The sequence below is a fragment of the Miniopterus natalensis genome, chromosome 3, assembly GCF_054644295.1.
Source record: "Miniopterus natalensis isolate mMinNat1 chromosome 3, mMinNat1.hap1, whole genome shotgun sequence".
Taxonomy (NCBI): domain Eukaryota; kingdom Metazoa; phylum Chordata; class Mammalia; order Chiroptera; family Miniopteridae; genus Miniopterus; species Miniopterus natalensis.
The window spans coordinates 17,600,277-17,626,323 of NC_142083.1; the positions used below are offsets into that span (position 1 = coordinate 17,600,277).

Genomic DNA, 26,047 nt, shown 5'->3' on the forward strand with positions numbered 1-26,047 from the left:
ACAGTTTACTAATGATCAGTGGTAGAGTCAAGACTCAAACTCACATCACCCTGACTCCAAAGCTCTGCTTTTCAAGTCTATCACCTAGCCAATCCAGTTATTCTCTTCAAGAAGGACAAGATGTACAATAAAGAATTTTCTATTTTGATAGTTCGCAAAGTTAACATGATGTAGGTGAAACAATCCTTTCCCCCCCCCATTTAACCACATCTTAAATGAGCTTAGTTCTAAAACCATGTAAAATAATGCTAATAAAGACACATTACATAAATAAATTGCTTTTCAAAAATAATGTAACAATATTCTATCAGCTAATAAAGTAAAACCCTGATTTTCTCTTGGGTTTAAATATTCAGGTTTTAATTAATCTTTTGAGATAAAAGAGGCCTGTTGTCTACTAATTTGAAAGAGTATATGCTTTTTGAGGATACATTGTCTATATGTTCATGAGAAAGATATTGAGCATTTAAATTATTATACATTTTTACAGTTGTGTGATATACGTCAGTTAAAAATAATGTTAGGTCTATAGTCAACATAAAATGGATTTATTATTATGGCAAAAGCAATTACAAAATACTAATATGACATGATCTTTTTAGTGTAATAAAATTATCAATGTAGCTTTCTTCATTTCCTTTCTTCAACTCTATTTGCTTGATATAGATATTATTATTTTTAATATTCAGGAATATATATATGCATATTAATCTTTATATATGGAAACTAGAACTTAGAGTCAAGGGAAGAAAGGGGAGTCTTTGTTTTACTTTGTTTCTTTGCTTTTTTCTTTATACTGAATTTATTGTTTTTATTTTCTAATCACGAACAGGTAAAACTTTTATAATAAGAACAAATAATAACATCATAATAATGTTTTCAGGATAAAAATCTAGACCTAGGGAATACGTATTTAATTATTTGGAAAGTGAAAATATTCCCAGTAAAGACATACCAGCTGACAAGTCTTTCTTTTTAGGGTATGGCAAGGTAGCGATTAGATTAATAATGTGGCTAACGCCCCTGGTAAACTTACCCACACTGTCTAATAATACACTGTAGGACGCTACACAGTTTTGTTGCTTTGTTTTCACCATGATTCAACAGTTATACTTTAGTAGCCAATAAGAGGTAACTGGAATGTCCACAGGGACTTTATTACAATTGGGAGAATCTTGCTTATATTCATTTTTTTGAATAATTATATTATGTGAACATATTACCTACTTTATTCTCTAATTGTTAAGAGCTATAAAATAGCATAAACAGGATAATGCAAAAACTGGAAATAATGAACATCAATTTGCAAATAAAAACTCAGTGAGTTTTCTGATAGTAAAAGTAAAAGTTTATTTTCTAAGCTCCCTCCAAAAAGTTAGATATTTAACGTGTCTCATTCTATTAATTTAGTAACACCTTGAAAAAATATTTGGGTTAAATGTTCTTCTATGAGTTTGAGAGACTGATAGCAAAATAGTTGATGAAGTTCCTCTACAATTTCCCTATATGTTTTTTACTTACCATAAATCAATATCTATAAAGAAAAACTCTGCTATTTTAATAAATCACCTCTGTAGAGGCTATTCCTGGATTTTATGCCAGTTTGCAAGGGTAGGAGAATCAGACTCTTTTCCTGATTGAAGCCATTTGAAGACATTTAAATATGTATGACTTTCATTTTTCTAAGCTGGTAGAAATATAGATAACGGTAATGTGGAAGAAAAAAACGCATTTATTCTAAACATTTGTAGAGCTGATTGTCATAGTGCATACCTTACTTTTGAATTTTAGGATAGTGCACTAGATATAATAAAGAAAAAGCATTCCTTATATTTATCTTTAAATTTTGTGGATAAAAAAGATAACATGTAATAAAAGTAAATGAGTCAGTTGCTGAAATGAGATATCTATATAACAGAATAAAGTAGTTACTTATTAGCACATTTCAAGGGCATGTGAATCAGAAAGAGTTCTTAATACTTACTACAGTTTATGGGGTAAGCACGGCTGTCACACTCGTTTTACGTCCAGGAAACTGAAACTTTGAGATGTCACATAGCTTCCTCTCAAGGATCCGTGGCATGGAGACAGAAGCGTAATGATTCAAACCTATTGAAACCCCGTGTTAGAGGAAGATGTTGAGCTCGAAGAGCACTGGCTTTACGTCTCCTCTCTCAGGAAAGCCGGTTCAGTGCTGTGAGTCTCAGTATCTGCAAGTAGAGCAAGATCATAAAACAATTTAAATGAGACGGTGGCTGTAAGCAGATAGCGCATTATATGTCATTTAATGTATGTTTAAAATGCTAATTTCTGTTACCTCTGTAAATATATATTAAGATAAATTCAGCGTAAAAGATCAGTTGTGGTATCTGGGTCTTGTATAAATAAAGACACTGGTGTAGTTAGCGGTGTGATTATTTCTCCCCTAAAATACTTTGTTCTCTTGGCTTCCCCACCTACCCCCACCCCCTCACCACACTGCGTAGTTCTTTTATTTCTTTTTATAAAATTTTTATTGAATTTATCAGGGCCACAGTGGTTAATAAAATTCTATAGGTTCCAATTGTACAATTCTATAACACATCACCTGTATATTGTGTGTTCACCACCCATAGGCAAGTCTCCTTCAGTCACCGTTTATCCCCCTTCACCCTCCTCCTACCTGTTCCCACCCCCTTCCCCTCTGGTCGTCACCATGCTGTTGTTTGTGTCTATGAGTTTCCTGTTTTGTTTTATTTTTTTGGTTTGGTTAATCCCTTCACCTTTTTTACCCAGCCCCCCAACCCCCTCTCCACTCTGACGGTTGTCAAGTCTGTTCTCTGTATCGATGAGTCTGTTTCTATTTTAGTTGTGTGTTCATTTTGTTCGTTAGATTGTACATATAATAAATCATGTGGTATTTGTCTTCTGGCTTATTTCACTTAGCACAGTACTCTGCAGGCCCATCCATGCTCTCACAAACCCTCCGCTTTTCATGCTAGATGTTGATTGTCCTGTGCTGAGCCCCATGCCCCACACCCTTCTCTACTTCAGTCTCTTCTAAGATGCCTCTACTACTCCGGGGCTGTAACTTACTTCAGTATCATGCTAGTTCTCATGTGGTGACACCGGTGCTGTTTGACTGTCTTCATCATGGGGTAGCATACAGTGGGAGAGGCTTAAGGTTAAAGTGTTGCTAGGCAGATACAACAGGCTTACACGGTTGTGTAAGAGTTGACTATAATGGCAAGTGTATAATTGTAAGAGTTGAAGGTAAATTTGAACCTAAATAGAAATATAAAATTCTATTAATCATCAGATCATTTGATAAGATTACATATGATAATATTATATCTATAAACACCATACATGCCTTTTCTGTTTGGAACACTTTATCAAATTTTCTCATTAATTAAATTTCAAAAGTGCAGTATCTTAGAGTTAATTAAACAATACCAACGCTCCCATAGACTTACATGTTTTATGGAAAACTATCTGTAACACTATTTTAAATTCAAAGTGGGTTTGACTCCATACTTTACATGAAACTTTGGCATATAAATAGCATACTAAAAATGTTTACACTTTTCTTACAAACTGGAACTAAGATGTGATATATTTTAATTTAGCCAACGAGTTTCTTTGTAAATAAAAGAAACTAAAATACTCCAGAAGAAAGAATTATATTCCTACTTTTTATAGAAGATAAATCAGTTTACTATTGAAGTGGTTGAAGGAAATATACTAGAGAAAAGCTAAATTTTTCAATTCCATTGTAGGATGGAATTTAGGATGCTTCTACTATGGAGCATCTTTTTCTGTATGCATCAGTTTGGGGCATTTATGTTTTTACTTTCTAAAATGTATGCTTTCAAAAGCCTTTCAAAACATATGGGCAACATTTTTAATTACACAATACATTGTACATTACAGGAACAGAAAACCAGAGCTCTAAGAAAAGGTACACAAGTACTACACACTCATTATCAAGACATTAGGCAAATACTCTGTTTCTTAATGTTTAGCTTTAATTTCTTTCAGGAAATATAAAATCCAGATTATAATTAAAATATTTTCTTATATTCAGATCATGGGAAATTATTCTAATGCATTCAAATTTTGCATATGACACAATATTTCATGTAAAGAGAATGCTGCTCTTTTAAAATACATATGTTGATTTTTATTTCGCAGCAGTGGTGGTAGATTTTGACTGAGTCAAGTACCCTTGACTGTGTTCATAACTATTATTAATTCTCTGCAGATGTCATGAGGTTATCAGACCTATTTTATATATGAGAAAATTTGGCAAAGGTCACATTACTAAAAAGTGGGACACTCGGAACTGATACAAGCACAAATTAGTTTTATTTGTTCATTGAACTGAGTCTTAACTATGAGCACAAGACTGTGTTGTTATTAAGATAAAACATAAAAGTTAAATTCTGGCAGGAGGTTACTTTCTAGTTTGGAAGACATACAAAGAAATGCATAAGCCATGTGATAAATATGACTTTATAGTTGTATTTATGGGAGTAAAAATTTCCTTTTACCTTTTATGTTCTTGACTGGGGCTCCTGTAATAAGAAAGATTAACAAGACAAGAGCATATGAACATATTTAATATAATTTTACATGACACGGTGCCCTCATAAGGAAATGAAGACCCAAAGAAGCAGTTTAAGCCAGACACTGATGAGTTGGACAAAGAGAGTGGTAAGCTGTGAAAAAGTGACAGGGCAAAGGGATTTGGGCTGGTTAATTGGCTGAAGAAGTGACTACAAGGATAAGAGTTAGTTTAGCAATGTTTCTTTGTGCAGATTTCTTTTGGCCTTAACCATTCCTGGTGAAAGAATCTTTCATTCCCTGTTGTATAAGGAGAACATCTTTTATATGAGAGTTTTATCTCCTAATTTTAGGAAGGTCTAAGTGCCCTTTTGGTTCTGGTGTTTTTCAAGTGCTTTTAACTTAATATATATGCCAAAGTGGTCTATTCTGATGTTGTATTTTCTCAATTTGTTCATGATAATGAGAGTCCAGGGGACTTTGGGAACATAGTGGATGGGCTCTCAGTTCTTGCTTGGGAGACTGGTGATTTTTTGATCATGAAAACAAAGAACTGTGCTTTCTATTGAGAAGAAAAAGCTTAAACAGAGGCATAGAGGTTAGCAAGAGCAGAGTATAGCCAAGAGACAGTGAGCATGTTAAAATATGAGCAGGTCATGGTGTTGCCTGGGTGAGGGATTGGAAAGGTGCTAAATATTGAAAAGCCATGAATTTCACATGAATGTTTTTTTGAGTCTGTCCTGGAGGTGATGTCAACACAGGAATTTCAAGTAGGGGGTGTGTTATATGTAGCTAGAGGACAACTATCAAAGGGAAAGGCATTGAAGGAGACCTTTGGACAAGTGTTGCCCCTTCCCTTTGCATTGCATAATGTGTGCTGCCAATGAGACAGGCATAGCATAAGGCATGACTTCTGACTTCAGGGGGAAGAGAGAAAAGCAAGATCTGCACATTTTAATATTCGTGATGAAAGTTGCAGAGAAGACAATCACCAAAAGTAAGTTCTCTGGAATTTATAATAGAGTGCCATCCATCAGCTTTCCAGGTTTTTCATTCCGATTTCCCTTTCCTTCCCCTGTACTTTATTTCCCAAACCCTACCCCAAATCCAAAACCGTGGAGAATATACTGTTTCGCTTAATGGTTGTTAAATTAGGGTTAAGTTTAGGTCTGAGTAACAGAACACAAAATGACTGTGACTTTAACAAGACTGAAATATTTTTTCTCTTAACTCAGAGGAAAGCAGCACAGGGCTCATGCAACAGCTGCTCTGCAGGGCCCTCTGGGATACAGCTGCTTGGTTCCTCTCTCCCCAGGCTCTGACACTCACTCTCAAGGTCCAAAAGGGAGCTCTAGGCACACATTCCCAATTCCTGTGGGAAGACAGAGGAAGGAGAAAGGACAGACAAGATGCATGTCAACAGTCTCCTAAGGAAATTTCCTGGAAAGTTAACAGACAGCACTTTTGCCTGTATGCCACTGACTAGAACTTAGTCATCGGGGAATATTCAACTCCAAGTAAGGCTAGGAAATGTGGTCTTTATTCTGGGGAAGTGGAGTATAGGCCAGATGCATAGGCTGTTCAGTGACCGAAATCAGTGAGGACACTAGGAGCCTTTACTCCAGTAGGATTCCGTTAGTATTTTTTGATTTTTCAAATCAAACGAAATAACTATCTTAGAATTTATTTCAGCAAGTCCAATATGTGAGATGGATATGTGTGTGTGTTTGTGTGGCTATATTCTGCTTATGTTATATTTCAAGAACATAAGCAAAGCATAAAAATAGTGTGATAGCTGGAAATACTTTGGAAGACATGAAGAATTTAAAAATACCTATTTGTCACTCTGACATATAAGATAAATAAGGAAACATTGCTTTTGCTACTATCAAACTCCTTTTATATGTTTGTTTTCTTATTTTTTGATTGATGTCCACTGCCCATTATGAAGATTGGAATCAGCAACATGAAAATTGAAAGTAATACTGTGATATTGGCTATTATAGCCAATTTGATCAGTATTGTTAATATCATACATTTGCATATGCCTTCAGGACATTGCTTGTCCTCCTTATATGTGTAACTTCAAGGATATGTAAAATATTAAAATTAAACTCAACTCTATATAAATATATTTACATTAATCTAATAATGATGGAGTATATCTTGAGACAGAAGAACAGTGGCAATATGAATGTTCTGTATTATTTTCATATTTTTAGTTAACATGGTAGAAATGTTCATGCATATTTTACACGATATAATGAGTAAGCTATGACTAAGGATGGCACAGAATAGATGCCACTGTGAAGTTACTAATGCACGTGTGACTCGATATTTTGAATGGCTTCCTTAATTTCTAATTTCCTCTGTGTTAGAAGCACCATAGTGAGAAAGCAGGGTTTTATTGATAAAATGTAACTTTATTTGTTTTCCAGTACTTATGTTTCTTTGACTGTGACAGGCTTTTAAGTGAAAAACAAAGTATAAAGTTAAACAAATCAAAGGATGCTTTAAAGACGTTTTTCTGTAAGAATGTTCTTACAATTATATATCCTAAATTGAAACTTGGCATTTGAACACTACTCTTGCTGTACAAACCCTGAATTAATCTGTCTGTTTCCCATTTATTTATTACTACATTCAACAAATGTTTACTTAGTGGAGACAATATGGAAGGTACTTCACTAGCCAATAATGGAGATGGAAAATACATAGACATGGTGTGAGAACTGCAAACAATGTGACACAGAGAACACATTAAATAGTACCTGTATAAATAGAATGCTGGTCTGCAATATTCAGAAAGAACTTGATAAATTCTATGGTAATTTAGAGGAGCAAGCAGTTACATTGAACTATGATATCCAGAATTTTAAATGAGGGATTTGAGATTTCCTCTTACTTTCAAGCTACTTACTTAGGCTGCCGGAGATCAATAGGTGCTGGCAGAGAATATGAGACTCTGGTTCAGAGACTAGAGACTCTCTACCCATAGCTCAGTAGGCAGCACAAGTTCCCCTTGCTCCTCACACCCCCTGGGCAGCACCAAGAAGCCCAGGTATAGGCCACACACGCAGCACATGTGGGTCATAGCGAAGGAAACCTGCATTTTGGAATTCCCAGTTTTGTATGGAGTCTGCTAGCACATCTCCAGCCTTTGTCCTAGAAGGAGATATTACCCTGTCAAAAAACAAGCCTGCCCTCGGCCTGCAAGGGCGGTTCTATCTTTCTTCCAAGGCTGTTTGCCACACATACATCCTTGAAAAGATAGCATGAAACAAACCTGTCAACACCTCTCCCAGATGTGAAGAACACAGAAGACCCGAAGAGAATTGTCTCTAAAACATAGAAGTCTTTGTGGAGAAATATAGCCTGGGTCTCAGAGGATAGGTTTTACTTAATAGAGTTTGGATAGTAAGGCTCTTAAGAAAAACAGCATTGAATGAGCCATTCAGGAGCAACGCATGTGACGTTTTCATCACTGTCTCCATGAAATTTAAATGGATATTTTCAGCAGAAAAATGAAATATGCAAAACTTAATGGTACCTAATTGACTTGTTATTGTTTAGATATTTCATTATATTTTAGAGAAAGCCACATTATAATGTAATTAAATATATGTAAATATATATATATATTTTTTAATCAAATGCAATTTATTATATCCAAGTCTTTGTGCTATGGGAATGTCCCAGAATGCTCAGACTGAAAGTGAAAATATTGATTTGGAAATCAACCTGGGAGTCAAATTGCATCAAATTTAGGTGAAGCCTTCTACAACTCCACGTGGTATTCGAGTATTGGAATTTGACTGTAAGCAAGAATTATTTAATCCAACTGACACTGATGGAGACAAATTTAATTAATTATTAAACATATAAATTATCAATTGAGAGGGGAAAAATACAAACTTAAGGAGAAAATGTTAAAAATAAAGAGTAAAGGCCAAGAAGGTAAAACAAAAATTCAGAGTCAGTATCATTGGAAATTGAACCAGAACTTGATCTGGAACAAGCAAATGATACTGATATTGTTCATCACTGGATCTGAAAATGATGGAAACCACAGATTCTGAGTCAGACAAATACCTGAGAGTGCATCTTGCAAGCAGTGGTTGCTGGGCTCGTAATCACCAATCCAAAGGATAACTTGAAAGTTTTAGAACACGTTCTTGAACGTATGTAAGCAAATACATACATACATGCATAATGCGGATAAATCATAAATAATTATGTATTAAACTGAAAAATTGGCTTCCGTTAAGGATTTGAAACTTTCACCTTACATATAAGCACATCAGAATTCAAGCATAATTTAAATTTCCTTATGTTTAAGTCTTCCTGACAGTATGATGGATTTTAATAATTCATCAAGGAAAAGTTAAGTTTCATTCTTTTCAAGGTGAGTCATGTCCTCATGAAGAACAGCCTCTCATCTGATGGATCTACAGATTTGACAGTTGTGCATGAAGCAACACACTCCCATTGACATGCACTTCTCCATACTAGGTATCCTCATATATCTCACCATGAAAGTGCTTCCAAAAAATACGGACTTCCCATCATACTGTCTTCTTTCGACATTTTCTATTTAAACTAAGCATGCTTTATGCAAAGTCAGATAAATTCCAACCAATAATGTATAATACTAGTGTTCAGAAATTTGCGGCAATTATAACTCTAAGCTTTTTCAATATGTAAAATAATATGTCACCCCACACATATGGAAAATGGAATGACACATTCATGAAATAAAATTGACAAAGTATTTTTAATAAAGACATTTTCAAAACAAGAAAAGAAACAAAGGAAACTTCTTTAAAAAGCAAACATAAGACATTCTCTAGAACACTTTGGAGTCTCAAATGTATAATCTAAGAACACATTGGTAAGAAAATTCAGTCAAAGGATCAAGTTACAATCAACCCTTTGGGGTAAATGGAAAACCTTTTTCTGAGAATCGTGTTTCTTCAGTGCTCTCTGACAGAAAGACTGTACTGAAGAGTTATAAATGGCTGATATTCAATCTTGGATGATGTAAGTAACTCAGTGTAAGAAAAGTCATTTATAAATGAAGCATAGTTATTAAATCATAAATTCAAAGAATCACATAGCTGAACATGCTTAACAATAATTCAATAAAAATCTTTATTCATAAATGAGAATTTTGAAACTCAGAGAATAAAATGCTCATAAAAATGTGATAGTTTTCTACAGAATGAACATTTGGGGTCATGTTTCTGACCAAGTACAGTGTCACTCATTCTGTTACTGAAGAGGGGATAGTCACAGAAGCAAGAGGACTGATCTCTGGCCGCAATGTTGCATCACCGAGACTAAGTACTGAGTAGAGGGGAGAGGTCGACATTACACATTATTCCAAGTAATCCTTTATTTGGAAATACTTCTCCCTGTTTTTGAGTTTTATGACAATAATGATTTTTATGGAAAAGGTTCTTGGCCAACAAAAGTCAGCTTGGCCATGGAAAGCAGCAAATACATTTATTTGGAAGAATATGATATAGCCATCAAAATTGATGAGGGGCCTGAAGAATTAGATTTGTAGAGGAGTAGAAACAAATAGAAGTGAGGCAGAGAGAACCAATGTCAAGCACTTGCCACTGAAACTGTGTCGTTAGAATGACTCAATTTGTGTAGCTGCCACTCACCTCTGCCCATCACAGCTGCTGCACTGACCACCACTACATCCGGGCATTGAGACCCTCACCACTGCTATGAAACATTTCTCACCTTTCCCTACATCTGTCCATCATCTGTTCCAGGGTGTCGGAGCATGAGATTAACATGTGTGTGTCACAGATGCAACTTCAAATTAAAAAGTTAAAAGTATCTGGTCCCCAGGTGTTTAGAGGTGAATGTTAGGGGTCTGGTAATCAGAATTCACATATTGAAGTGAAAACAGGAAGGGTGTTTAAATGCTCCTTAGTCAAGAAATGGCAAAAATCTATAATGTATTTCTATAGTGTTAGTCTCAACCAGTGGTTTTATTATTTACATTTTAATTCTTTCTAACCTATGCAGGGATGGATTTCCTGAAGGAAGCAGAGCAGAACATTTTCATATGTGGAGTCTGTCCTCTCATATAGTAAATGAAACTACTTTCAAAAGTACAATAATGATGTTTATATTTGTTCTTTCATTCTACAGAGCTTTATTTATCACTTTTCATAATTTTCATAATAGAGATTCATAAACATGTAATATATATATAGATTCAAATGAATTTATACACTTTTTGAGTGCCACACGAGATCATTATTGTAAAAACAACAGCACTCATTCTATATTTCTGTAATGTATTACAGAAGCCACTGTCTTCACCTTCTACTCATGAATTATGCTTTGTTAAGCAACTTAGCATAAAAAGCAAAGATGTTAATTCCATTTAACAATCACACCAAGTGGTGTGAAAGTATTAAGATTAACACCTTCTATATATGTATCTTTACTTCTAAGAAGAAAGACTAAAGTGCCTTATTTTGAAATTTGTTACTTAAAAGTTAAGAATATTTTGATAATTAAGAAGGAAAACTTCAATATAAGATAATCCAAACAATTTATTAAATAAACTAGAAAGACTATTAAAATATTTAAGTCACAAATTTTAGTAAATGAGATCATTGAGCCTTGAAGAGATTAGATGGTTCGCATAAGTACATATAGTAAGTCAGTTATCAGAAAAAAGGGGAGGACAAGACCTATGCCTTCTGATTTTTCAGTGCTCTTTATATATTGGAACTAGGATGACATTTCTCTTTTTTTCTATGTAATGAGAGTTTTAAGTCACTTATTTAAGTCAGTGGAAAATGAACCTTTGCTTTCAAAAAGTATTACAAAGTTTAATTTTTACTTGCTAGATGATTAAAATGAGTTCCTGATTCTTGTTCAATATACTACTTGCCTAACTGGTGAAGTAAGCGTTATTATTAACCCTAATTTATAGAGAAGCATATTGATGGGAAAGCACCTCGCTCTGTCTCATGTGATTTTTTTATTCATTTCCTACTCAGTATAAACATTTTACCAATTGTGTAAAAGAATTATGTGATGGCTGATTATTTATACGCAGTTTTTAAAATAATTTTATATTGTCGTATCAACCACTTTGTGATTCACTTAGATCCCCATTTCGGTTTGCGCCGATTCACAGGGGTGAACTTAATGGAATGAGAAAGTGATTCATCTAATATTTTTACAAGGTGGAGTGGCTATAATCTTCAATCAGTATAATTTTTCTAAACATTTTGAAATGCACACATATAAAAAGGCAGCAGAACCTGCTACACAGTTTTATGTTTTCAATAAGCTAATGTCAGTCAACTTTTTTTTTCTAGCAAACCTTTTTTTGTCTTCCAGTAATCTTTCCCAAGTTTTCCTTTATTTTTCAATTGTACTAAAACCTAAGTCCCTGTCTGCAACATTTCATTTGAAAATCAAAACCTTTTCTCCTCTGTACTTTTTGCCACCGTCTTTTCTTCCTCACACCTTTCCTTACAAGGCTGCTAGGATTATGTGTAGTGTCACTCCCACGCTTGAGTGTCTGTCTTGCCTGTATATAAAGACTGCACCATAGATTATCTGCAGGCTAATCAAAATCCATGCAAGCTATGATTGAGCCAAGTGATACTCTCACTCATAATTGATTGTGCCAGTCTGATCTCTGAGCATGGACTAACTTTCAATTTTATATATTTTATCAGTCATCTTGTTTTCTGTTTATTTTACTAACTAAACAGCTTGAACACCTTCTGGATTCTTGTGATGGTCTGTGACAGTTTTTCAACCCGAGGGAGTATTTTGTTGAAGTTCAGTGAGTCACATGTAGCAGGCAATTAGTGTGCAGTAAATTTTTATCACATCTAACAAAACTAAATAAACAAAAACAATCAAACAAAAAATTTGTAATTAGCATGAAGTTCCTAATAGGTCATTGCAAGCAACCATGCTACACTCAGGCATGCGCACAAACTCATCACCAGATTTGGAGCATTTAAACACTCCCTAGAGCTGCTTTTTTGTGTTTCAAGAAACATGTGAATGTCCTCAATGTGCACTTATTCTAAATGTATATTGAAAAATGGCACCATAGATAGGAAGGTCCATGTAAACATATGTGCCCTGTATAGGCTTATACATGACTGTGTGTATGTATGTTTGTATGCATTTCCAAAAGACTTTGCACACATTATTTGCCTATCAGGATCACCCTGCAAAATAGTATAATTTGCATTCAAAGCAAATACTTAAAACTATGGTGTTTTGCTATGTATATAATTTTCTCTCTTTCCATTAGGTAGAAAAATGGTTGCCTGGGCTCACCTACTGTGAAGGCTTAGAATCAGACAACTACAGTTTTGAATTTCTGAAGCCTTTCAGGATGTAAATGCAGTCTGACCTTTCCCTGGTGGACAGTTAAATCATGGACACGCTAAACAACTTGCTTTGGACTGTCCTTCTAAAGGATGCTTTGGCCTCTCTCCTGAATGCTCACTAAGCATTTGTAGCTGACAAGGAAAAGAAAGAAAACTGTGACCTGGGAAGTTATCTTACAATGAAAATTACGAGCACATCTTGCATCTGTCCAGTCCTCGTGTGTCTCTGTTTTGTGCAGAGGTGTTATGGAACTGCCCACCACAGCTCCATCAAGGTGACCCGAAACCAAACCAAGCACATTGAAGGAGAAACCGAAGTCCACCATCGTCCCAAGAGGGGATGGGTTTGGAATCAGTTCTTTGTTTTAGAAGAACATATGGGACCCGATCCACAGTATGTTGGAAAGGTAAGTTTTTGTTGATTGGTTTGTTTTTCCCACTTTTGGGAAATTATGAGGTGAGATGAGGGTGGAGTGGGAGTTGGATTTGAAGAGATGCGGACTGGTAAGTGAATTGTTTCATGGAATGCTAACGGTTATGCTACACAGTTCAAAATAATGGTTGAAACAAATAACTTTACCAATCATGTCACATCTCCCTAAACAGTGTTCTTTATCAGCAGCTGCTCTCTCTGTTCTCATATGCAAAATGAAAACACTTAATTGAACACACAATTAAGTAATTTTGTCTTTATTACCATGTAGGTATGTTGGAATTCGCAATGTCATTTATTGGTACATTGATATTTATAATTTTTAAAATTTATTGCAAATGCACATGAGACTAAAAAGAAAATGCTATATCATGACATTTAATATATTTCTGTTACAGAGATTGGATTTGAATTCATCAGCCTTTAAAAGCACATGGATATTTTTCTAACCCCTAAGTTAATTTCCATACAATTTTTTATCTATTTTAAATATAAGTTAAATATATACTTGATGTACAGGGTTTGTTATATTCCAAAAAAATGAAACTGATCAAATGACCAACTTTACTTTCTTTCAAAACCACAGACAAGACAACTTAATGGCTTATCAAACTGTTTAGGAAATTGTGTGCCCGGTAAATGGGTCATCTAGGCTCTGGGGTGAAGGATTGAGAGGGAAGTGGGGAGGTCTTCTGATGCGTTACTGATCGATCCTTGGAAGCAGCCACACTGAGGTTAGCTCAGTACCTGTGACAGAAACAGCAAGCACAGCGGTAGAATCTCTGTGACTGCAGGCTCAGTGACTCCCATCTCCCTGCTAGACTATTTATATTCACTTTAGCAGTGTCAGTACAAAAAACATACCAAAAAAAAGAAAAACCTACCCAATCCAAGCCATGGTGCTGCCCTAATGCGTAGGCAGTGCAAGATCACAAGCCATCTGCTGCACCCCTTGTCCAAGAGGGACTGAGTTGCAGCTGTATTTTCCATACAAGACAGGAGCTGTGGAGTCAGAATGTGGAACACACACAAAAAGATCTCAAACAATTCTATCATTCTCTTATATGCATATTAAAATGAGACCAAAATAATCCTCATTTTCTTTCCGTATATTGTTTTCCCTACAAAGTATCCCATAAAGTAAATGGAAACACGTATAAAGTGAAAGCATATCATATTGAATTATTAGAAAATTATTTTTGTTGTGAACTTCAGAGTCCCTTTTCTATAATCCTTAAAAAGGAGGGAGAAAAAGAACAGATTTCTTTTTCCTTCAGGAGCATCCTTGAGTTCTGCATCTTAATTTTTTATGTGTAGTTGTATTTCACTTTACAAAAAAAACAACACTTGCTGGACTTTTGATAAAAACTCAAACCTAACTGTTTTGATACAGATCAACTTCTCATCGATTCTGATGATAATTTTCTTAGCGTTTTCTGAGTCAATGATTGGATTTGTAATAAAGGAATTAATTTTGTGACATTGGTCAATATATGTTACCACTAAGACATTTATATGTGGCTGAGGCCATGACCATGGCAAATAGGCCATTTCTAATAGCGAATAGTATAACTATACATATGCATGTACATGGATAATATATATTCCAAATATATGCATGTATATTTGATAATCCATAATTTTTCCAGAATGTAATGGCCATGAGAGATCTAATAGCATAATTAACATATGACTATATCTCATGAATTTGAGCTCATAGACTTGTTAAATTTATTTTTAAATAATTGAATATTTAGGATACTGAAGATATAATAACCCATTTGTTAGAAAGTAAACCCTTTACTCCCGGAACAAATTATATGGTAATGTCATTACAGTTTTGAAACAAAAGAGTTCTCTCTTTTCTAAATACCGTGTGAAAACAACATAGACCATGTAGTCTAGTGGTTGTTTTTTTTACTTCGCAAAAGTTGAACAGTCTTGAGTAAATCCCATTATAACAAAGACCGTAATTTTATTTAAGATGTCACACTCCCGGAAAGGGCTGCCATACATCACACCTGTTGTTGGAGTGGACTCATTGCCTTCATGAGATAATAATGATTAGTGACTGAAGAGCTAGGCCTGAGTTATAGCCTCCCTCCTTATTATCTGTATTCAAACTGGCAAGTCTATTTATTTTCCTGCACTTCTGTTTCCTTACATGTAAAACTGAGAAATACTGTTTGACATTTCTATTACTAATTCAAGTATGCTATAAAGTTTGGTTTATGGTTTAGATCATAGGTCATTTAAACTACAGCCTCCGTGCCTAATTCAGCCAGCTGCGTGCTTTAGTTTTACCTGCGTACTGAATAAGTTTTGTTTTCAGATTGTTGAAAACCATTTTTAGAATAATATTTTGTGACACTCAGAAATTATATGAAATCCAATTTCAGTCTGCATAAACAATGCTTTATTAGCATACAGCACACTCATGCATTTAGGTACCGTATGAGGCTGTTTTTAACCTGCCGTGGTAGAGCTGATAGTGGCGAGAGGGAATGAGCCCGGGAGGCCTGCAGTGTTTACTGACGGTCGCTTACAGGCCATGCCCGTGAGCCTCCGGTTGGGACATCTGCCTTACCTGCTGTCCTGTGAACGCTTTCAAAGCAGGTTGGGGGACTGTTTCATCTTTATTCACACAGTGTCAATCTCAGTGCCTATTGTAATGATCAAATGTGGTAATTCACTGGGAAGGACTCCATAACCTGTAACCATTTCTAGTCACATTAGTGGTTGTGATAATTATTGGAAATTATTGCAACAAAAATCTGTCACTAATCACTGCCTTTATGGAGGAGAGAATTTTTTGGAGGTCTTTACTTCACCAGTTTTACTGGTATACTCCTCCTCAATAGTCATTTTAATGGATGTTCATTAACCCTGGTGTTTTGTTTTTATTGTTGTTGTTTCATTGCATTACATGCGAGAGTGTAACAAATGTCCCGGTAGAGGCTTCATTTAGCATACATGTAGGTATATCTGTGGGAGAGATTTCTAGAAGTGAGAGTCTGACTCAAAGATCAGTAAATCTTACTTGGTCCGCCTCTCTGGGTGTTGTAGAATTTTGCACCTCCCTCAGCGATGTGTAACAGTGATTATTTTTCTGAAGCAATGCCCACAGATGGGATTGTAAATCTTGGAATTTTGCAAATATAATCAGTGAAAAATTGCATCTCTGTGTACTTTTGATTTGCATGTCTCTTATTATGGGCGTAATTGATCAGTTTTTCAAATATTCTTTTCATGCATATTTCTTTTTTCCTGACTCTTCATGGCCCTTGGTTTTATATTCTTTTTGTTAGTCTCTTTAACCTATCAACTAGTAGTTCTTTATATAATTGGTGCAATAATTCTTTGCCAGGATTACAAGTTACCAATAATTTTTTCAGTTACCATTTATTTTTGAATTTATGATCTTTACTATATATAAGTTTATTATTTTAATATAGTAATTCTTAGCATTATTTTGACTGAAACTATATTTTTATTTGATTTAGATACTTCTGAAATTTTACTATATTGGTTCAGGGTTACTGGCAGTAGATAAAAATGCATTCTTAAAATCTTAATATCTACAGTTTATCATATATATTCGAAAATATTACCGATTAAATAAAAATAATAGTGTAAAAGTGGAATTGCTTATGTTAGATAGCAGAATTATAATTTAGAATACATTCAAATCCTTATTTTTAGCCACTAGCCGTTGGCTGTACTGCATGTATCTCATATTTGCCAAAAAATTATATTCTTGATGTGAAGGTTGTAGTTGCAAAGTGTAGTGACCCTTACTGGAGTATGTTAGGAACATTTAATCATGTGTAATTGGTAAAATTTAACTAAGGATACACATTGGAACTATGTCTATTAACACACAACTACTGGCAATAAGCTTTGTATACTTGAAGTGGTAAATGTGATTAGCTAAATGTACTCCATACATACATATTATTTTCATTTTAAAGACATCTTAAGTGACTTCTTTAGCTGGCCAAGCATTCTCATATAAGAAATAAAGGCAACTAGTTTTTCTAGGATATCACTAAGTGGGTATTGTCCACATTGCGTTATTTGATACTTAAAGAGAATGGAATAAACATTATAAACAAGAGGTAAGAAACCAAAAAGTACATTCCTACTTAACTCCCTATTAACAATACTGTGCTAGGTTTAGGACTGCATTGGTATTAAATATTTATTTAATAATAAAAGCTAATAAAAACTTAACATTTTTCAGGGCAAACAAATGAATTATATTCTCCATCTTCACTTTCCTGCATTTGTGGTGTATCTGCTTATAACTGTAATAATTTTTTTAGATATAAACCATAACATGTGGAAGATATTGCTTACATCCATTAAGAGGTTAGTTCTAAAATTCTACCTCTCCCTCACTTCCCTACCTACAGCTTACATGTGTGAGTAGATAAGTGTAGACTCTACACAATTTTTCATAATTTGCTTTATTGAAAAACAGCAAACATATAGAGAGTAAGCAAGGAATTCTGGCAGTATAATGGAACTAAGAAATCATCTTGCCAAATCCCTCAAGTAATAAAAACCAATGATGCTTGAAACAGTTAAGTGACCTCTTAGTGGGAAGAGGGATTAGTTATGGCACCGCCAAAGAAGAAATTGTAACATATCTGAATCTTTAATGAAAACTAGTTTCTAGTATATAGTGCATGAAATTGCCCTTTCATCATTACTATTACTACCATTATTCTATAATTTTTTCTTTTTTTAAAAGAGAACCTTCAAATCTATTTTAATATGGGGTACTATAGTTTTAAATTAATAAATGGTTTTGAGGTTAAAAAGGGAAAATACATTATGTATAAAGGAATGACAAGGTTCAGGCTTTTCAGAAAAAAAATATGATAGCTTTAATGTCATCACAAACTCTGAATTGGAAATTAAATGCACAGCAAGAAATGGTCCCAATTGTCATTTAATATTGTCAAGATGATAATTTTATGAACATTTTTATCATAACTTACTTGGAATGGAAGATTTCCTGTATCAAAACATGACATTTAAATTTTATGCAGATGACAGCGTGATGACATGATGTCATGTGAAATTAATTATGGTGCTCAGTTTTATATGGATATAAGTTTCTCAATTGTCAAGAAGTTTAACTATTTAGATCCAGTCCTGTAAGAAACTGAAAGCATAAAAGAGGAATTTGACTTGGCTTATGTTTCATTTAATGTGTAGTGATTTATAATTATTTTTAATCATATTTCATTAGTTTAATTGTATTTTTAGAGAATAAATAGTACTTTATTTGAATAATTTTAAAAATACTTATATTACTGAACAGCCTTAGCATTCGTTATCTATAACATTTCTTAGTGCTACCCTGGGAATTTTTAAAAGGTCATCAATGCAAAGCATTGCAATACATATGTTATGGGTACATTATATGTATTTAATCACATTATATTACAATACAAATGTGCCCGTGCGTGCGTGTGTGTGTGTGTGTGTGTGTGTGTGTGTGTTTGTGAATATTGCTAAACCAGAGGTGACTCTGACCCCTGGAAGCATTTGGCAATGTCTGCATACAGTTTTTTAATCTCCGCTAAATAGTCTATTACTTACAGTTGGCATAATCACTAGGATCATAGAGGAAAAAATGTTTTAATGCATTTTCAAATGAGAATAAAATATGAAAATAAATATAATTTAGTCTACATTATATTAGTCTTTATATTAACAAAACTATAAATAAAATTTATCATTTTAATTCAGAAAAGGGCTCATAAAGGCAAAAGGGCCAAGGGCCATTGAAAGTTGAAAGTTCTAATGTGGACTTGAGTTTTGATTGTGACAAGTAGGGATGTGGTGTTATGGCATTTAGTTATTAGAGGCCCCGGATGCTGCTCACCCGTAACGTGTAGGAGAGCACCTCTCCCCACTCCCCCACCTAACAAAGAATTATCCAGGCCCAGTGGCAACAAGTGTCAATGCTGATCTGATATTAACATCCTCATAACATGTTTTTCTTGCTCAAAATATATTTGAATATTTTGTCTATACTATTATATCGCTATAATGATATTTTACATGCTTTTATAATACATATACAGGCGACTTTTAACTTTTAGTTTATGCATTCTGAAAACTTGTTTTTCTAAGTGATAATTTTATTCCGTTGTCTACTGTGAATTCTAATGTATATGGACCTATTACTACCAACTCATTTTGTATTTTATGTGCACTATGTTTTTGTTTTTTATTTTCTTATTCTACCATACTAACATCTATTGGGATTTCTCTTTACTAGTTTGGAGTTTTTATATTGTATGTTTTTTATATCTGTGCTTGCTCTTAACTTTTGCGTGCATTTTTTACCTCAGAGTCAAAAGTTCAAATCTCTACCTACCTCCTGAACAATAAAAACATAGAATGGTCAAAATTTTATTCCACTAATGTGTTCTCTATTTTTTGCATGCCTCCTGTACCCAGTTGCTTTATGCTACCACTCATTCCAATTCCCAGTAGTAGCAGTAGTGGTATTGTGTTAAGGATATATTTATATGTCTAACATATTTAACAACATTTAAGTCCCGTTTGCTTCTACATTAAACTTTGTGGGTTCCATTTACTGCTTACTGAAAGATGACCATGCCCTGTTTCTTCTTAACAGGTACTGTGTAGAGCTTGAAGTTGATATTTTATCCTATTAGAGCTATCTTAAAATACAACTGCCTTAGGATGTTTAAGCACTAATCACTTTCTTTTTTTTCATGGATTCTTTGCTTATTTGAGAAAAACTTATTCATCGTCCTCAGCCCTTTCGATTGTCCCACTCCAGCCATTAATAATCCAGAGCACGTGAAGACTTACATATTCCTAAACGTGCCACTTATCCAGAGCTATTCTCCTCAGCTCTTCTCCTTGACACACTGTTTATATTGGTTAGTAATACGCTGCTAGGTTGTGAAGAAAACTATCTGGAACTAGTTTATTAATAAGAAGTGTTTTACTAACTTGTAGACCTAAAGAGTAGAACAAGCTCCAGGCACAGGTAGAACTGGAGATGTAAATAATGCTACCAGGATTCTTAGCAACATCCTGAAACTGCAAACTGATGGGTGTGTGAGTCCAGATCCCAAGATTTGCAGGCAACAGTGCAGTCAGTTTCTGTGCTCTGCTATATAAAGGATTTCCTTACTTGCAGCTAGATATCGAGGGATCTTATGTGTCCAAATATTTGTCAATTCTACCTTTTAGGGTATGTCTTGTAAAACCTCTCATTTCTAGGAATTAGTTTCTCTATCAAGCAGACTCCTTTAAAAAATTATCTACATTGGTTAATAAGGAAAAGTGAATTTATATAAAATAATATAAATTCATTTTATGGAAAAGGCATGCATTCCCTCTTGAGCCTTCTTGGACTACTGTTCAAGCACCATTATGGATTAATGACAGTCAACCTGTGCCAAATAACTTAAGTCAAACATTTCTGATTTAACAGTTGGGAAGGGTAAATTATAATAGTGTGTTTATATAAGCAGTTTTCAACTGGTGTGCTACAGCACACTGGTGTACCACAAGAATTTTTAAAACATGCAATACCTGACCTCTTTTCCCTTCAATTATTAAATTAAAAAAATGACAGCAGCCAACTCAACAATGGCTGTCCGGTATAAATGAGTAAATATTATACATATTTATCATCAGATTGGTAAAAATATAACATATTTTTAGTTATTTCTCAGAATTTTAGTAATCAGTTTATGTGCCATGAGATGAAAAAGGTTGAAAATCTCTGGTTAAGATCAGTACCATCCAATGGGACTTCTGAAATTATGGTCACATTTTATATCTGTACTTCCATTATGGTAGCCACATGTGGCTATTGAACATCTGAAATGTGCCTAGAGCAACAAAGGGACTGAATTTTACATTCTGTTAATTTGAATTTAAATAGTTGCCTATAGCTATTGGCAACAATATTGGAAACCAAGCCTCATATGCAAAATGTATACAAAATATGAGTCTGTAAAGGTCACATGAAATCATAGGCATATAGAACGCAATTAAACACTGTGTATCTAAAAGCCTAACTTTAATGTGTAAAAATGTTATGAAGACCAGGAGGGTCAAGCCAGACTCTCGATTACCCTTGGTTCCAAATAACCTACATTATTGTTCAGTGCATTTGTATGTGTAGGGGCTTCTCTGCTTGTACTCAAACCACGAGTTAATAGATAACCTTCTTGAGAGCAACAGAATCTGACTGAATCATTTAAGAACAAGTAACTTTCCAAATGGATGTTGGTAACTCACAGAAATGTCAAAGGGAAGGGGGAGAGGGGGTGGAGGGGGAGAGAGTAACCAAAGAATTTATATGCACATATGCACAACCCAAGGACACGGACAATGGTGGGGAGAGTGACTGGGGAGGGGGAAGGAACGGGGGGGGGGCGACTGGTCATTGGGGAGAAAAGGGGACATCTGTAATACTTTAAACAAAAATAAAAATTATAAAAAAAAAAAAAAAGAATTGGCAGAAAAGCCAGTAAATCGGTGTTGAAATAAGTCAGGGCCCAAGGGAAGCTGCTACTCCCGGAACAACTGAGTTAGAGCACTGCCACAGACACTCCTGCCCCTGGACTTCACTGCCATTGCCACTGTGTTGCTGATAACCCAGACATGAATAGTATCTGCTCTGTCCCTTGGTCATTGTATCACGGATCAAGTTGCAAAGCTCCAGACAAGAGCATGTGTTGGCCCAGCATAAGTCATGTAAGTGCAAGTGGCCTGGCTGCCCCAAGTAGGGAAGGTGCAGAGTCAGGCTCCTGAGGGTTCCACAGGTGAGAAAAACTCTCTCTTCTACCAAAAGTCTCACAATGGGGTATTGATTTTTCCTAAAAGTCAGATGCGGGGTGCCCAAAAGACACACTAATACATGGCACGCATGCACACACACAGCATATAGTTTAAATAACTCCCAAACTGTATGGGAAAGTTGAATATATTTGAATTTTATTTTACTTCATTATTTTATTTTATTGATTGTGTTGCCAAGATAGAGTCAATGCAGCCCATTTTAAAACAATAGAACTCAGAGTAATTAGAGGTCACTGTCTTTCCTTTCTGAACTCACTTCAATGCCTACTGACTTTTTTTGAAGACAGGGATTATCACTATACATATATATGTGTATATATATATATTTATAATGATTCATAAACTTGTTCTGAAACATCTTGTCTGCTCGGTAATTGCTTGTTCAGTTCATTAGCTGCTTTGCATGCATGTGTTCTTTCTATTGTTATATCAAAATCATGATGCAAACTACTTTTAATTAAAATAAGAGGACACTAAGCAGTAAGGAAATGCTGTAAGAGAGACAAATATTTTTTTTCCTGGGATGCACCCCTCTCTCATGCCCTGTGCCGTGAGTTTATGCTGTGCTTTTTCTTCTCCTGGCATTGCCATTGTTACTCTTGTTTTTTGAACCCTGCTATTATTGTTCCATTGAATTAAATTGACCATGAAGAGGTTTGAGTTTTATTACCATTTTTATAAACATTTAGATGCAGAAGGGTGAAATAATATCTAATTACACATCAATTATCGGCACAAACATTAAGTAAATATTTATGTTTCTGGGAGGAGGAGCATCAGAGGCAGTGCAGCTGTGCAAGACGAAAGACTGTCTGGAGAGCTGTTCATTTGCATGTTAGTAGTTTTATCCTTTGCTTTGCAGCTGCATCTTAATGTCTATAAGAAAAGTTGAAAATAACAAGGAGATAAGTATGTGGTACGTTAAGTTTATGTATTAAACCAAACCTTTGGTCTGGTATATTTTACTCTGGCACAAATATCGATGAGGTACATGGCTGTAGTTGTCAGCCTCGCTTGCATGTTAGGATTAGGTGGGAAGGGAAGTCTGTGAAAACCCTCAAGTTCAGACTGCACATTGGATCAGTTAAGTCGGGAAATCTGAAAACAGGAGTCGATACCAGTATTTCTAAAGCAAGCAACATCATCCCAAATTAGTATCTTTCAGAACCACTAGTTTTTAGGCTCAGTGTACTAATGATATATACGGATACCTTGAGTAAAATGAGAAGAATCTTCAATAGTGTTGAAAATAACTATACTCTTTTAATAATGGCACCTGAAAAATATTGCTCATCTTAAAGGAACATGTGTGAGCTTGATCTTTTCGCATGATCTTAAATAATGCTGAAACTTCTAAATGAAAGAATTATTCCTGTTTAAAAAATGTGTTGTTGACTGAAACTGAGTATTTTTTTCTCTACATACATGTCATCATGAGCCGGGCCCATAACAAAGGGAAGCCAGCAGGGACTCAGTGACACCTCACAGTAGCCACTTGTCTGACAGCCTGATATATGGACAGTTCCAAGGCCATCACTATATTCATTTGCAATTTATCTTTGAGGAACTAAATCAACCATCACTATTTCATTTGCAATTTTTTTTTTGAGGAACTAACTGAAATGTCTTTCGTGTTGACAGCAAACCTTATAAACTTTACTTTGCCAAGTGTTTAAATCTTTTAAAGGGTTTTTTTATAATTTACTGAGGCTTCAAGGAGAAAAATCAATAAAAAGTTTGTGCTCAACTCCCCATCTTGAGCAGAAAGACTCCAGTGAAGCTTGCATACAGGAGAATTCTGTGTTATAATGTGTCTTATAGTCATGGGCAGTTTGCAGACTTTATAAGTGCTACATATTGGGGCTGTGAAAACATCTTGGGGCTGTGAAAACATGTGAAAGAAACTAAGTGATATTAGCATTACTATCAGAGCCAACTAAATAGACACCAATTTTAACCAAGATTGACTTCATTGATTTTCAGTATGTGAGATCTTAGACAATAGAAAAATAAATAATCCCCTGGGATAATAATGCAGTAATGAAGGACTTTTCATACATTTTGACATCAGTAAATAGTTGTTTATATATGCTATGTAATAATTCTATATTCCACTCCCCTTTTTCCATAATTCCTTAATATATTTTATCATACTATGTATGCTCTATAATGTGTTTATCTGAACATTCAAATATATGTAATTTAATCAACATTTGTAATTAACAAATTAGCAGGAAAAAAAAGTGGTGTTAAAAGACACTAACATTTATCTGTTAGCTTTGTAATGAGTGGAAACTGATTCTTAACATGTAATGCAGTTTACACTTAATTCTTGTAAAAGCATGGAGACAAATATGATGATCTTCAGAGATTTCTTCTAAACTTGTTTTAAGATATGACTTAACGATGAAGAAGTAAACTTTATGTATTCATGCTAGTAAGCAGAGGCTCACTTTGTTTATGTCCCTCCCCCATCCCAATTAAGCAACAACGATGCTTATCTGTTAAGAGGATTTCCAAAGTTTTGGAAATTTATCATAGATTATTTATGTGTTTTTTTTAAACTACGTATGCTTTTTTTTGTTGTTAATCCTTACCTGAGGATATATATTTCCACTGATTTTTTTTTAGAGAGAGTTGAAGGAGGGAGAGAAACAGAGAGAAACACTGATGTGAGAGAGACACACGAAGTGATTGCCTCCCACAGCTGCCCAGGCCCAGATGGGGACCAAGCCTACCACCGAGGGACCTACCGTGACCGGGAATTGAACCCAGGACCCTTTAGTCAGCAGGCAGACACTCTAACCACTGAACCAAACTGGCTAGTGCGATGTATGCATTTTTAAAATAAACATTTTATTGAGATAATTACAGGTTAATATGCATTTGTAAGAGAAATAATACAGAGAGACCTCTTGCAAATTCTGTGCAATTCTTCCAAGTGGTAATATTTTGCAAAATTGGAATATATGATCACAACCAGGATATTGACAATGATACAATCTATTAATTTTATTCAGATTTCCAAAGGTCTCTCATACTCATGTATGTCTGTGCGTGTGTATTAATTGCTATAAAACAATTATCACCGGCATAGGCCTGTGTATACCATACTGAACAGCCCCAGCACCACAAGGATTCCTCCTGTTGTCCTTTTGCAACTGCGCCAATTTCCCTCCTGCCACCTCCACCCCCCATCCCCCATCTCTAAACCCTAGCAAAAATTAATGTGTTCTTTTCTATGGTTTTGCCATTTCATATCTTCCAGAAATGGGAATATATAATATGTAACCATCTGGGACTGGCCGTCCTTCCCTCAGCGTAAGCCTGGGGATGCACTGCAGTTGTCACACTCATCCGTAATTTGCTCGATGGGCCCCGTGACAGAAACGTGCCACAGGCTCCCAACCGGTTGCCTGTTGATGGACATCCGGGCTGATTCCAATTCGGGGCTATTACAAATACAGCTATGAACGGTTATTTACAGGTGTCTATGTGAACACAGTTTCTTTCCTTCCAGACGAGGGCCGGGGTGGACAGTTGCTGAGTTGAACATTGATGGCATATTTACTTTTTTAAGGAACTGCCGCATTTTCTGGAGTGGTTGTAACATATTTGCCATCCTCACCAGCAGTGTATCCCCAATCCAGTTTCTTCACATCTTCCCCAGCACTGAATGTTGTTGCCGGTTTGGGGTTTTTGTTTTTTATTTTAGCTATTCTGGTGAGTTGTGATATCTCATGGGACTTTAGTTTTCTTTTACCTGATAACTAATGATATTTAACACCTTTCCAATGCTTAT

General features: G+C 35.0%; 1 protein-coding gene across 1 annotated transcript in view; it reads left to right on the forward strand.

Annotated features, from left to right (window-relative positions):
• Window positions 1–26,047, forward strand: part of CDH18 (cadherin 18) — a 287,897-nt gene that overhangs the window by 94,027 nt on the left and 167,823 nt on the right. Inside the window, exon 2 of the mRNA XM_016224168.2 lies at window positions 12,863–13,348. Coding sequence (XP_016079654.1) covers window positions 13,121–13,348 — 228 coding nt within the window. The 5' untranslated portion in view covers window positions 12,863–13,120. The remainder of the gene's footprint in view (window positions 1–12,862; window positions 13,349–26,047) is intronic.